This window comes from Mus caroli, unplaced genomic scaffold, assembly GCF_978045245.1.
Source record: "Mus caroli unplaced genomic scaffold, Mus_caroli_1 scaffold_6, whole genome shotgun sequence".
NCBI lineage: Eukaryota > Metazoa > Chordata > Mammalia > Rodentia > Muridae > Mus > Mus caroli.
Genome location: NW_028227261.1, coordinates 134885258 through 134901291, shown reverse-complemented (window position 1 = coordinate 134901291; position 16034 = coordinate 134885258). Strand labels below are relative to the sequence as shown.

The 16034-nt window shown below is 37.9% G+C and overlaps 1 protein-coding gene across 4 annotated transcripts in view; it reads right to left on the bottom strand.

Annotated features, from left to right (window-relative positions):
* Wwp1 (WW domain containing E3 ubiquitin protein ligase 1) overlaps positions 1-16034 on the bottom strand; it is a 90222-nt gene that overhangs the window by 22671 nt on the left and 51517 nt on the right. For all 4 annotated transcript variants that reach the window (XM_021160469.2, XM_021160472.2, XM_029475936.2 and 1 more), the window contains 8 exons: positions 8613-8708; positions 6999-7173; positions 5664-5718; positions 5498-5582; positions 5255-5383; positions 4077-4152; positions 3909-3980; positions 435-523 (listed from right to left, as the gene is read on the bottom strand). In XM_021160469.2, the coding sequence (XP_021016128.1) occupies positions 435-523; positions 3909-3980; positions 4077-4152; positions 5255-5383; positions 5498-5582; positions 5664-5718; positions 6999-7173; positions 8613-8708 (777 nt within the window). The remainder of the gene's footprint in view (positions 1-434; positions 524-3908; positions 3981-4076; positions 4153-5254; positions 5384-5497; positions 5583-5663; positions 5719-6998; positions 7174-8612; positions 8709-16034) is intronic.

The following is a 16034-nucleotide window of genomic DNA, read 5'->3' as shown; positions in this document are numbered from 1 at the left end:
GCTCAGTGCCATGTAGGCAGGGGACTCTAAGTTCTCTCTTCACCAGACCCCATGTGCTCGGGCTATGTGGTCATGACCCACCTGTAATCCCAGTACCTGGGATGTGAAGGTAGGAAATACCAGAAAAAGCTGGCTAATCAGACCAACTCACACAATGCCTAAACATAAAAGGTATAGAGGAAGACACCAGATGTCAATGTCAGGCCTCCACACACATATGCACATATACACGTGTGTGTACCACACTCATGCAAGCTGACATACACACATACCATACACATATACATTTACAGAAAATTGTAATAATGGTTATCTAAAATAACTCTGGTTGTTACTAAAAGGCATAATTTAATATATTCATATATTTTTAAAAGAATTCATCTACTATAGATGACAAAATAGATTTATTCCAAAGCAGTACATTTTTAGTTTACCTTGCAAGGCCACCATAATCAAGACCTTCTTCTCCTCTAAATATTACATATAATCGCCTCCTCAAGTCATATGGTTTTAATGCCATAATCTAAAGACAAAAATATGGATATTTAGACACTTATATGCTATATAAATACTTCCAAAATAATTCAATTTGTATTTTCAAAAGTATACATTTCCTTATCTCATATTTAATTCTGCAGTTCAACTGGTTTGTTCCATAAACTAGCTATAAATGGATGGACAATCCCTCAAGTTTTCTCTGACTTGCTATCATATGGTTTCCCCCGTTCTAGTGTTAAACAGTGGTTGTACTTTGTGTTAATAATAAGCAAGGACGAGTTGTATTGCCTCTTAACAGGTGACTGGTAACCTTTTCTCTGTAGCAATACTGTAAGTTTTGGAGTCCCACCACACCACCATCTACACCACACCTCTCTCTGGAGGATTAAAATCCATCTGCAATCCTTACTCGATGATGTACATTTATACAAGAGCATGTCTTGAAATAAGACCCAAATACACTGTCATAATATGTAAGTTTTCATGAGAGTTAATCATAAGCATGCTTCACTTAGATAAAAATTCCTATTTACTACCATCCATCAGAACCACAGCCAAGCCAGGTCTGGGTCCTACGGCAGCTCATGAATAGGCTTCCCTAAAGGGCAATTATGCTCTCAATCCATATCTGAATCTCTTATCTCAGCCCCATATCTGAACAGACTTAAGACAGAAAAAGTAAAATAACGACTAACATAAATTTAGATACACACTTGCTAAAGTAATTCAAATATAGCTCTGAACAAGCCATGTGTGATACACTTGGAAATTTGAAACAATCATTTGGCTCAGAATTAGTCATACACAAGCAGTTTTGATAGCAGCTGCATCGACTATCTTTTGTAAAGCTTAACAGCTAGTAAAATGAGGCTATGTTATAAAAGTCTCTAGACCTTCAGTATTACTATTCCATTTTAACCTGTAAAAAGGACAAACAAACAAAAAGAACAATAGCAACCAGCACTGTACAACAGCTCTAAAGTAACATCTGTAATTAGACCTAAGCCCACCTCAACAAGAGGGTCGTCATGCTCGATACTGGAAACCTAGCCAACTTCCCAGAGCTAAGAGAGTCAGAGAGCTTGAAGGAGAACTTATGACCACCACTTTACTAAACCAGCATCACCTCCAACTACATTCTAAATATTTGTCCTTATACCCACAGATGTGTAGTTTTCATCCCTCATCGAAGGATGGTTCTTTTTACAACAGACAACGACCATTACAGAAAACAACTAAATATAGAGATATACTTGTCTTATAAGAGAATACGGAAAACAACCAAATATAAAAGATTGTAATCTAATTACAAAACTTCCTCCCTCCACACTCTCCCATATACTCCACCTGGCTTCTTTTCAAATTTAGGGCCTCTTTTTCATCAATTATTGTTCCGTGTGTGTGTGTGTGTGTGTGTATTCCTTTTACATGTTATTCTGTATGTTTCTTCTGTATAATGTTACTACTATGCATATGTTTTTGTGGCTGGACATTTGGTTTTAGATAGCCAATATGCCTTATCTTAAAATATAATTGTGGAGTCCAGTCCCAACTGATCTATCTACAAAACATCTCCCATAGCTAAGACTCAGAGACCATTGCAGAAAAGTGGCAGAAAGATTTTAAGAGCCAGAGGATCAGGGAGTTTGGTATAAGATTGTTACTCCTAAGAATGATAGAAGCTACTCCATAAAGTCTCACCAACGTGATTGCCTAACCATGAGTTAAAACAAGGAGAATACCAAGGGACATGCTAAGATGGACAGGAGAAGGTTCCCAAGGCCTCAACTCTATATGAAGAATTAAAGGCGACTAAGGGATGCTGAGGTCAGAAGAAATCCTCCCTAAGGAAGAGCACACCAGCTGGCTATCTAACACCAAATGGCAAGCCACAAAAACATATAGATTCTAGTAACATTATACAGAAATAGAAATTATGCTTATGCATTTATGTATTAGGGACATAAATAAATATTTATAAACATACACACATGTAACACCAATTAGTGAAAAAAAAGAGGACATACATTTTAAAGGGAGCCAGAAGGGTATATGGAAGAGTGTGAGGGGAAGAAATGTAAGGGGGAAATGATGGAACTTTATTTTAATTTCAAGAATAAAAAAATAATTACAATTTAATGAAACATATTTAAGTATTAAGAAAGTTATAGTCATTGCATTGGAAGATAGTGAAAGGTCATAAAAAATTCTCCATTTCACCATAAAAAAAAATGATGTTTTTGTTTTTTAAAAATATTCTGCAAATGACTCCAGAAAGGCAGACATGTTACAGTCACGTATTCAAGTATTTCCTGAATAACTGTTATACTAAAAGCACTATTCTAGGTACTGGACAGAGGTGAAGTAAACCAATAATCCATGCTCTCATACAGCATACATTCCAGTAAAGGAGACAGAGAGGAATGGTGTGATGAAACTGATGAAGGTTCATAAGTGGTTAGAAAGAAGCCATGTCGGGGAGGAAGGCAGGGTGTCATTGGAAGCAACATGCTCATCTTGATCATGGCTCAGTGAAACCTAGATGTCTGAATGAACATAAGAGTTACTGATGGAATAGTCAATGGATTACACAATCTACCAATTTGATTTGATTTGTTAAAACTTGACTTTCACAAGCTTTACTGTTTGAAGTAATAAAATCCTAACAAAGTGTCAAAACAGACTTGTTCCAAATGCTGTTTAAATTTTATTTTAGTAAGACTACATCTAAAATTTTCATTTCTTCTCTTTCCTGTTCCTTTCTTTTCTTTACCCATCCCTCCCCCTGCTGCTTTCTTTCCTTTTTACTTTTTAATATAGACTTTCACTACGTAGCCTTACGTGGCTAAGAATTCACCTGTCTGTGCCTCTAGAATGCTGATTAAAGGCATGTGATATGACAGCCAGCTACACCTAAATTTTTGGTGGAAGGACTGTCTCTCAGTGTGCCACCCTTATCTATAAAAATGGAGACGATGGTAGGCAATGAAACCCTGCCCCTGTTTTGCAGTGTTCTCTGAGTCTTAGGTATAGAATTTTGTAGATATAGCAGTCACGACTGGGCTCCATGAGGATATATCTTAAGATTATATTAGACATCTTGGCTATCTAACATCAAATGACCATCACAGAGATGCTGTGATGAGGAAAGAAAAGCATCAAAAAAATTGTCAATAATTGGTCAATAGTTATGACTTACTACGTTGTGAAGTTTACTTTTATTTTAGGTATATGAATGGTTTGCCTCCGTGTATGCCCACATAACAGTTTCATATAATTATTAATATAGTCACTCAGGGAATGAGGGTTACTATAAATGCTTAAAGAATCAAAAACTTTTAACTCTCTCTAGAAATTCAGAATAAAATGAGACAAAAAGTACTGTTTCATTCTGATAATATCTTCCTTACCTGTTGGAAGGAATCTTCAAATAATGTCTGTCGGGACACATTGATCTTTACATGACTGGGTAGTGCATTAGACTAAAAACAAAAACATGATATCATGTAAGCCACAGCATATGTTACATAACGATCAGGCTAATGATTATAAATGAGATTTATTTACCACTGTAGTACCTGGCACAAGTAACGGAAGTGAGCAAGCTTCCACCTAAAGCTGCGTTCATAAGCAATCTGTGGACCACCTTTAGTTCTAAAGAGAAACAAAATAAATACAACTATAATATTCAGTATGAATCAGAGTACACTAGATCATTATATGACTAAAGAAAGTTATTTGCTGTTAATAAGTACAGGTCTATCTGCTAGGACAGTGGTGGCCTGAGTCATGAAGGTTGCCACTGCAGCAGTACATGTATGTGTACAGAGGGAGACCACAATTTGGGTAGGTTTATCAGTAAGCCTTTAGTTTACTGAAGTCCTGAGGTCTACTATAGACTCCTTAAAAGAACCTTTGAAAGTACTTAAAGTTGAGTAAGTCAGAGATTCCGATAAGGGAAGCTTGGGGTAGGGGTGGGGTCTGTCCCTCGACTTAAACCTGACCTGTACAAAGACAAAGAAAGTCAAAATTAAAATCCTTGGAGCGAGTTATATACAGATCATGTGACTTAACTGGACAACAAGATAAGAGGCAGATATAACATGCAGCTCAGAATGCTTCTCCTGCCTAGAAAGAGTCTTAACAGATGGGAATAAAGCATTCTCATGCCAGAGTGAACACAAAATGTTGCCCTCTGTTGTCACATTCAGGGGAGTTCACTCATCCAAGAACATTTACCAAAGCGTAACAGGGACCTGATGTTCTTCCAGACAATGAAAGCATAATTTGCTAATAACATGGAAGAAGTGACAGTTTTGTGTAGCATATGCACCAGTGAACAAGCAAACTATACATTGTTCATTTTAAGAGAATAAAAATGGCTTATCATTTTTTACAGGAAAAAAAGAACTTTGTTACTAGAAAAAAACAAGAAAATAATAAAAATCTCTTTCAAAGTTATTGGAAGATAGAAAATGAGCTAACATATTTTAAATGCTTAGAACAATATTTGGCATGCAGTAACTATTACACACATATATGGTAGTTATTATATAAAATTATGTATAAATATATATTTTTTAATTAAGGAATGACATACCACAAATTAATTCTGGAATAATATAGAGCAAAAAGTTTATAGTTGGGTATTACCTGTGTGTGTTTTCTTGAACAAAAAATCAATTGTTTTTAAATCTGGGGCTACATTCAAGACTAAACCTGCCTTCACTAAAAAAGAGTTCAAATTTCCACTTACACCGATGACTTCCCATTGCGAGGATCTTTGAATGTTGTTGTTCTCGTGTTATGATCAACAAAGTACCTAACACCTTCCCGAGTATACCTAATTTCCCAGCCTTCTGGCAGGGGTTCTTCATTTGGTAAGCTAAAAGATAAAAATCACAATCATAAGGTGAGCATGTTTTAGGTACTTACAGCCCACTGATTCTATCCATACATCTATCCTGCATGATGAATTAAGACTGTAGTTTACACATACCCTTGAGTTCTTGGATCTTCCCACTGGGTTGTTTTTGTATTATGATTCACAAAGTAAACTCTGTCTGTTGAATCCACTCTTTTTTCTAAAACAAAGTATAACATTTAATAACAATTTGACACCTATATACCTCATACATATTTTTATCAATGTCATATTGGCTTACCCCAGCCTGGTGGTAAGGGTCCATAGGGGTCATTTTCTGCAGCTAACATTGAAGCCTGGTTGAGAAGAGGTTGGGGAAAGAAATAAAATAACATTTTAGGCAGAAATATATTAATATACCAAGCAATTTAACAACTATATTTTAGAATTTAAAAAAAATATGACAAATATTAATACAGCAATTTCAAGAAACAAAGTTCCAAAAATATTATGAAGTAAAAGCAGGTATCAGCTAACATACGTATTAATGATTTATGATTCATGATTTAGAAATAATGTGCTAATATTAATATTTAATTTCTTGGTTCTTCTAAGGAATAAGAGGACATAGGTGAAGAGAATACAAAGAATTATGGCATTTAAATGAGACAATGTTATTTGCTCAAAAATAGAAAATTATTATAGCATAACTATTCTGCAAAATAATTATTCAATGATAATAAATATACATCTTGATGAATATTTGATATTACTGCCACAGACAGTGCTAACTGTACTTATTATCCATCTTTATCTTGTTTCTCCTGATAGAAACCACTAGTTTTGTTTGGGGTACCAATGTGCCCATGTGGATTATGCGGATTAGTGCACAGAGTCTGGATTAGTAAAGTAAAAGGTGATAATTCTGGCCAATGAGGTAGAAGCAGACGGTACTGATGAGGTATCCTTTGCTAAGCAAATGGGCAGCAGCTTGCTAAGAACAGGGCTTTTTATAGGAAAGCTCTTCCCTTTCAGTTTACCCTTCTCTTTTATAGAGGACTCTGGAAATCAGACCAAGGGCAGCAACTCTTTAAATTCAAAACACCTGGGGCAAGATGATGACAATAGACCGGGCAGGTAAGGTGCCTGACAACAGGTGATGCAGGTAAGGTGCCTGACAAGAGATGGTGCATGTAAGATCCAGGTAAGAGGATGCCCTAAAACACAGAACTCAGCTGCTTGATAGCACCATAAACCAGAGAATGTTAAGTTCTTATCCCAACCCTGGGATTCTATTGGTAACTAAATTGCATCCATTTAAGAGGATAGCAGAAAGTGTTTTGACACATACCCAATACCTAAATTTTTTCCTGTTTCCAAATTCTCATGGACACAAAGTCCTACACAGAAACAAAACAAATCTCATAGTACAAACTTTCTTATTTACTGTATACAGGATAAGTATCCAAGTCCAAAATCTAAAATACTCAAAGCCCCAAATTTTCAGGAATGCTTATATATTTAAACATACTAGAAATAATATTAAAGCTAACCAAAATAGAATGAAGCAAACAAACAAACCCTAGAAAGAAAGAAAGAAAAAGATGACATTAACACCTTGTAATTTGCTAATTACCGAATAGAGGTATCGTTGGTTGAATTGTTGCATAGCTCCCTGCAATTGATTCCGCTGAGACTGCCACTGTTCAAAATTTCGAACAGATTCCATAGTGGGCCGCTGCCAGGTTGTTGTTCTGGTGTTATGATCCACATAATAAACTCTTCCGCGGTCATCAACTCTTCTTTCCCAACTACGGTAAGTGAGCGATACAAACCAAGGCATGAGTAATCTCCTGATAACTACAGCACAGATACGTTTATCTATTTATCTATTGGCATCACTAGGACGGAAACCAGGCCAGTTCTCTACCTGTTTAGCTACATCCAAGTCTTGGTCTTTTGGGATAGGGTGAAGCTATACAGACCACTGTAGCCTTGTCTTTTCCATGGGCCCAAATGGCTTCCAACTCACAATTTTCCTGCCTATCCCTCCCAAGTGCTAGGATTACAGGAAGATGCCATCAAGTCTGGTTACTTCTTATTGTTCAACAAAGCATATGGATCCTTGAAGCATTTACCTTTCCTAGACTACCTTACTTTTCTATCACAGAGAGACTTATACCTTGTTTCTTCTTGAAAAGCAGCTTTTAGACATGTCCACAGAAGAAACAACCACCATTTCAGTTTCATTTCTCAGAGACCTTCAAAGGCCTTACAGAGAGAGCCAAACCACTGAGTTGCTGGTCCCAAGTGCAAGTGTACCATGTGTGTCACTCTGCCAAGCCATTCTTTTAACTTCAGAAGAGCAGATGCCCTGTTCTGCATCTCTTATCAACAAGAATTCTACTCAGGCTCCACATTATGTTCATTGCTTGTAACTTTGCAACACCTGGGATGCATTAAGCCAGTTTTTTATATTAACTTTATACAATGGCTATCTAAGAATCTTTTCAGGAATCAATTGGGAATTCTTCCAAACTTACTATTAAAAAATAAAGGGGTTCAACAAAAAAATGTGTGGTTCTCCATAAATAATGAATGTACATTATTATATTTCATGATATTTAAGGTATATAAGAGGTACTAGACTGGTGCAAAACTAAGATCTACAAACTTTGTTACATATAAGCTCATATTACATCATATCAAAAAGTACAAATAGTTTTTTAAATAAACAAAAACATACTAAAGTTCCATTTATTACATAATCTCAGGGTCAATGATAAACTGATTCCTTTGCTTTTTAAAATAATTTTTTACATACTGCATTGAGAGCTAATTAAATTATACTATTGAATGCAACTCAAACACTCTCCCTATGTTTGGAATATATTTCCTTCAGCCTTTGACACTTGAATGCCAGGCTCTTCAGATCACTGTGAAAATTATTTAAGAAAGAGTCCAGTATTTGTTCCTATGGTATTGAGAACTTGTCACTGGAAAACATAGATCTGGTGTCTCAATACAGCACATCCTAAGGCTCATTTTAAATAAGCAGGTTCACTATGTTACAGTCATGCATTTAATCCACAGTTTGAAAACCATAATATAAAGTTTATTTCACTAAAACCACCATTCAAGAATTATAAAGAGATTATTTTAAATTATTATTCATGATAGTATATAAAATAAATTTAAAACTTACACACAATAAAAATATAACTAAAAACATGTAAGAATGCTGCATTACCCTGGAGGCAAAGGCTGTGGTCTTTCCCACGTAGTAGTTCGAGTATTATGATCCACATAATAGGTTCTACCATGAGGATCTTTTCTCTGTTCCCACCTGCAATGAAAGTACAAAAATAAAAAACAAAAGACCAGGAAATCTGAAAATGTTGTAGAATCAGGAACATTACAAGCAGGCTTTACTTCACAAGGCCCACACATACATAATATAAATATAAATGTAAATATAAACATAAACACACACACACACACACACACGTTAAGGCTCGGGGAACGTTATAGAAGAGGGCACGTAAAAAATGTAGCTGCAGAGATTGGGGAGGACATGGCATGGCTGCTGCACACATAGACTCAAGTGGCAAAGCTACCTGCTTAGTAGCTGCACAAGATCAAGCCACTTAAGACTTTAACACAGAATGCAAAGGAGTTTCCAAGGTCCCACCCCCAGTTGAGGAGTAAACTGAGAGTCATGGGAATCCAGTTTACTTTAACGGATTCTCAGAGAAACCTAACATTAGTGACTATCAACTGTTTTCACATACTGAGACTGCACATAATAGTTATCTTCTAAGGCTAGGTTGTATCCATACACACATACTTAGAAGCACCATAAATACAAATTCATTCAGTAACTTATTTGTCATAGAATGCTCAAGTAATACCCATGAACAATTAAAAAAAATCCCCAAGTTTACACTTACACCAAAATCATAGAAATTAGACTTCCCTATGCCATTCAATATCATACCAACATTTATGCTATTCCATACTTCAAAAACAAACAAACAACCCATTCCTCTCAGAGCATATCACTAAAGTGATATGAACTTTCAAAACATACTCTCTATTCTTTTAAAACTAGCTCTGATTTTTTTTGTCAGAGTAATACATATTTTCAAATAGTTTATAACATCTTTAAGTAGTAAACTATAAGTATAGTAGTTAAATAGTCTCCTATAGGTCACAGAGTTCAAACAATACCTGCTGCCCCTATCAGTTCATATTCTCATCACCATGGCAACATTGTCAAACCATTTGTTCAGTTTTGATATTTTTTGTTTTCTTATTAACATGCTTACCTTCCTAGTACTTAATTTCAAATAAACTATATTGACTTTGACTGTAAGGTAGACACAGGTCTCATTTCTGAACACCTAAACACTCTTAATAGTCTCTTTCTCCTCAACCACTCTAACATCCGACTGTTCTAAACTCAACTGTGCAGCTGGTTACTGAACTCTGGATAATGTATAAGTCCCTTCAGCACTTAAAATACATTTGCTTCCAGATTCTACTACTGATTCTGACAAGCCTATTGTCATTATTATTAATATAAAATGTGCTTTGATTTGCCCTTTACAAAAATCTCTAGAGGATGGAGATATGTCTCAGCAGTTAAAGACACTGGTGAACGACCTGGGTGTGACTTCAGCACCCAAATTCTAGTTCTGAAGCATCAATGACACACTTATTTCTGTGCATGTGGAACACAGATACACACACAGGCAAAACAGTCATACATGTAAAGCAAAAATAAATCTTAAAAGAAAAACCAAAAAACCTCTGTACTTAAGATTTCTTTTTTTGGTGAGGACAGGAGGACAGGCAATGAATAGAATTATTCATTTCCAGTGACTAATTTAAAAACAGGTGTCTCTACTTTCTTTCAGTTTTGGTAAGTCTTTCCTTTATCATATTTGTGAGTTTTCTTGTAATCTTATTATGGATCTCTTCTTTTTCTGTTACGTTGTTTATTAGACTCTAACTGATGTTTCAACTTCATTTGTATGTTACACATTTATCTTTTTATTCTATTTACTGGCAAATTTCTTTACCTTTATCAATTAAAGCTTCCATTGAACTACTTTTCCAGGCCTTAATTTATTGAGCACTTCTTTGCTTAGTAGTTGGCTATGCATGTGACACCTATTCCTACCCTCTAACAAATTAAAATAGTCTTTTCTTTAGGCAAAATTTTCTTTTTTAATTTTTAAAATTTATTATTGTTATTATCATTACCGTGTATGCATGTGTGTGTGTGAAAGCCACTGCATACATATGGAAGTCAGAACAGAGTTTGTGGGAGTTTGCTCTTTCCAGCATCACGTGAGTCCCAGGGACTTGGTAGCAGTTCCCTCTTAAGTCCTCGTGTAGCATCTTCTACACTGAGTGTTCTGCCTCTTTTCACATTACAAGGTTCCCTCACATACTTAATGAGTAGGATTCTATAACAGGGCTAATGGGTTAGAGCATTAATTGAATGTTGATATAAACTGTATTGTAGCTTTGTTAAGAAATATAGTATTCTGGGTAGAAAGATAAAAAAGTCCTAGTTCTCAGGATAGGATTTCTCTGAAGAAGACAGGACGAATGTTTGAAACTTTACTTCATTAGCCTCATAAAGTTCTCATCCATCATGACATGAAATAAAAGAGTCCACACACCTGGTATTGCCAGAAAAGAGGCCCAGCACAGTGTATAAGATCTAGCTCCTCGGAGGAAGACTAGAGATTTGCTTCTTAACTTTCGTTTTTCTTTTCCCTTTACAGTACTGGAATTTAACCTAGAGCCTTGCAGCACAAGCGCACTACCATTGAACTATGTATATCCCCAGCCCCTCTAAAATTCTTGTTTTGAGATAGAATGTGAATTGGCCAGGCAGGTCACAACATCCAATCTTTCTGCCTTAGCCTTCCAAGTAGAATGGGGCTAGTAAGCCTGTGCCACAAGCCCAGCTTTAAACTGACTTATCATCTTCAGCGCATGTCATGGTGACACTGACTGTTGAGCTTTCTCACCAACAGCCCTGCATCTAGTTCTGCTGGGGTATTAAGTCTGGCACATTTATGAGTCAGCCCCACTAACAGCTTCAGTAACAGTTCATGCGGACACTAAGGTGAAGTACCCTGCCATTTCCTGATCTCTTATCATCAGACATCTGAAGAGAACATGTGTAGTTTTGAACCACCTAATTTTGAGAATGCTTCTGTAAACTATGTTTTACTCTCTAGTGCCTTAGCGTTGTATTACTTTAGGTAGAGGTAAGTAGTTGACCTGTGCATAGGTTTGGGAAATTTGGCAACTGTGCTTCTATTTGTGTTACTTCTCCGGGAAGATTAAAAATAAGCTCTGGATCTTTTCTTGCCCCCAAATAGTACTACTATATTTAAGCACTGTGAGGGAAAGAAATTGATGATGATGATGATGATGATAGCAACAGGGTAGAACAAACAGGTAACTTCCAGGAAATGAAATAGTTCTATTGAGCTTCTCCTCAGCCAATTCTGTAAACCTGCATACACTACTGATGTAACAGTCTGGTCAACCCCACCCTATCAATTTTTCTTAAGATTTTATTATTATTTACTTAAATGCATACTGTTGCATCTCTGTGTGTGTGGTTGGGAGATCCCTGATATGGGTGAGAGAAACTAAACTTGGTCCCCTTGAAGAACACAGTGCTGATAACCACAGAACATTTTCTCCAACCCCTTTGCCCCTAAAAAAACATTTTTTAAAACATTTATTTGTTTATTTGTATGTGTGCTTATGCAGACATGTATGTGTATTTACCCACCAGGCCATCTTTCTCTCCCAGTACTTCATCACGGGTATAGGGTGCATGATAGCAGACTATCAATGTGAGTGATATAGATAAAGCCAAGGCATCCTTCATTACCCTACCCCTAGTACCTTCTTTTCCATTACTGAACACCCACTTTGGTCAACAGCTGCAGTTCCCTCTGGGCAACTGTCAGGTCCCACTGGTAGAATCTTACCCCTAAAATGACAGCTCAGCATGCTGCCTCTCCTTGGAGTAGCTGGCAGGAGAGGGAGGACAAAAGGGCACAGTAGGACCTAGGATGCTCTGCACAGTTAGTGAAACCAGCCAGGTTCCCCTACAGATAAAGAGCTCTCTGACCTAAGAATCATATGGAAGGGGCAAAGAAGGCAACTGATATCCAACACACCCATAGCATGCAGTGTTCTACCCCAGGCAGAAGTGTTGAGGCATGGTAGGCTTTTTATCTTTTTTTTAAGTCAGTAACTAAATAACATTCTTAATTTTGCCTCCAGACCCAGAAATATGAAATGATTTACTACTTTGCCCCGATGCAATACATAGATGTAGAAAATTGTAAAGAAAGCATTCAAATGTAGTCTTCCCTGCTGTACGATCCCAACAGTTTAGCTTAAGAAAGATGAACTACATACATTAAGAACACAGTGATTAATGTCAGACCTTCTGGCTGTTCTTTCTCTCTTCCCTAAAAGAGTAATGCCCCTCTCTCTGCTGTCTCTCCTTCTCCAGACTGAGAGGCACAGGCCACATTACTAATATACTGTATCCTCATCTTGGGAGGCTAAGGCAGGAGGGCTTGTGTTTGAAGTCAACTTGGGCAACATGATGAGTAAACTTCCAAAGATTAGAGACAAAAGGTGAAGCCTTCTGAAGGAGAGGTAGAAAGTAGTGTCTGCAGGAAATACAAGAGGACTGTGCAAAAGGCAGCAAACCAATTTCAGAGCAAGTTCTTCCCTACACATAAAGGTACAATAATTAAAACGATAAGATCTACTAGGGAAGCACATGCAGACAGACCACGGTCTGAAACCACAATTACAGTGGTGAATCCAGATGAGCCAGTAAAAAGCACTGAGAGAAAAACAGCCTCAAAGGCAAGAAATGTCAGAGCACAACTGTGATGAGCAATCCAACATGTACTTATGATAAATCAGAGCCCTCTAGGGTGATTGCAAGGCTACAAGTCAGCATTCTAATTCCTGCAGGCTGTACTGAACAGGGCTGTGGGGATCCAAATGCGAATGGCCCCCATAAGCTCACATATGAACTGTTTAGGGATGACTAAGAGGTGTGGCCTTGTTGGAGAAGGTATGCCATGGTGGTGGGCTTTGAGGTCTGAAAAGCTCACATCAGGCTCAGGTTCCTTTTCTGCCCACTGCTTGTGTATCAGATGTGAGCTCTCAGCCATTGCTCCAGGACAATGGCTGCCTACTGCCATGCTCCCACCTATGTTGGCCACAGATCAACCCCCTGAAATGGTAAAGAAGCGCCCAGTTGAATGCTTTATTTTATAAGTGGTACTGGTCATGGTGACTGTTCACAATAGAATAGTAACACTAAGACAAGTGTCATATTTTTGTTAGTGCACTTTCAAACTATATTGTACATACATGGTATCAAGTCTAAGCTTGTGTCTCGAAGGTAGACAAAATGAATGAATAATTAATATAGGCATCATAAGTAACAAAAAGAATGTAAGGAGTAAGCAACATTTAAATAAAGATGAAGAATCATTCTTTAAAGAAAAGCATTGGGAATTAAAATATTCATAAAGAAACTTAAAGGAAATTAGGAAAAACTAAGATTAAAAAAATCCAGGCTTTTAATAGAGTCCATTGGAGACTGTCCTTGCTTCACTGGTACTGGAATGGATGGCTAGCTACTACCAGGTGAGGAAACACTAAATAAACCATCTGCTCCTCTGGCCCCTTCTTCTCCCACTCAAAGGCAAGGCTCCATAGGGAGTGGGTGGGTTGGGGAGCAGGGCAGGGGGGGGGTGGCGGGGAGGGTATAGGGGACTTTCTGGATAGGGTTTGAAATGTAAATGAAGAAAATATCTAATAAAAAAAGTAAAAGAAAGCAAACAAACAAACAAAAAAAGGAGCTACCACCTTCACCTCCCCCATCCAACCAGAGAGAGGTGCCTCTCCTCCACTTCTCCAAGCCAGAACAGCAAAATACCTTCAAAACTCATAGACGAAGCCCCACCTAACTCCATAGTCCCTTACCCCCAACCATCTACCACCCAACAACTCTGTAATATTTGAGACTCTCTTGCAAAAATTCACCCCGCCTCCCATGCTACTCAGGAGTCCAATACAAAACTAAACACCCAAACTGCTCAGGCATTCCCAGTTAATATCAACCCCAGCCGAAATAAACCCCTTAATTGGTACCCACTCCAAGTCTCAGACTTGAAAGAACTCAGGCAGGCAGAAAAGGAAGATGGCATCCACGCACCCTGGACAAAATCTCTCCTACAGAGCCATATTGCCAACTTAAATACCCCCCAAGATTGGAGAGATATTTGTTGTTCTGCCCTTCCTGGACCAATGGTTTTGGAACTGGAAGCCTTATTTGGAGATGAATGCTGGCAACAAGCAGGCAAAACCAGAGCAGAGGAGACATCCCAGGGGGCTTTAAGGAACTCTTTGGCCAAGAAGACTTTTCTACTGGAGCACAGCAGGCAACTCAGCCAGCAGGATAATGAGCAGGTCTGCCTCTGTGCAACCCAAGCTTGGGATATAGGTGAGCTCCACCCTCAGGGTCACAAGACCCCTCCTCCTCCCTGCTCTTTCCAACAAAAGCCTGGAGAACCCCTATCTGATTTTATTCTCAGAACCAAAATGAACTTAGAAAGAAAAATTCCCAACCCCCCAGCCAGAGACCTCCTTCTTAAAACCATCGTATGGGAAGGTATGACCTCTGAATCCAGACTTGCTTGCCAGGGTCTCCGAAGAAGCATCACGATAGGTGGACCGTGGCAACCAGAGGTCTAGGAACCGTATCACACCAGGTTACATCCATGGCTCAGGCATTTGTAGCAGCAGTAAAAACAGAAGGAATCTGCTTCAAATGTAGAGGCAGGACATTGGAGGGATGAATGCCCACAAAACTCTCTCCCCATAGCAGATTCTAATCGCAGTAAGAAAATCTGTCCCTGATGCAGAAAAGGTTTCAATTGGAGGAGATACTGTGCCACTGTATATGATAAGGATGGTATGCCACTGGAACTTTTAAACTTCAGACGGGGCAGCCCTCAGCCCCGACAGTAAGAGGGACAACTACTCCCATAGAAGGCTTATGGGTATCCAGCATCTCAGAAGGCTCCCATCCAAAATTAACCATTAAAATAGATAATAAGCCATTCAAATGCCTTATTGATACTGGAGCAGACAGGAGCCAGGGGTCCAGGAGAAATAATGGAACACCCACTGGGTGTCACCACCGACCAGGTCCCCCTAGGGTTAAAGACCTATACTTGACTGGAGACCAGGCTCTCTGTGTGCAGCCCACTGCCCCATAATCAGGAATGCAGATCACACAAAGAGCTAGAGAACTGGAGTTATGACAAATGAGTTATGTTCACTACTTTAGAAAATGAAAACAAAATCAAAAGGTCTTGCAGATTCACATCTGGTTTGTTCATTTCAAACATGTATTTTGACCAGATAAGTGACTGTGTTCTTAACTCAAACAAGTAGTTTCACTGGAGCAAATAAATTGTATGAATGTTACCACTTAAAGAGTTAAATTTTATGATTTTTTTATTATTTTTAATTAAGTGTACATATGTGTTAGTGTATGAGTGTGTGTATATGTACGCACATGAGTGCAGAT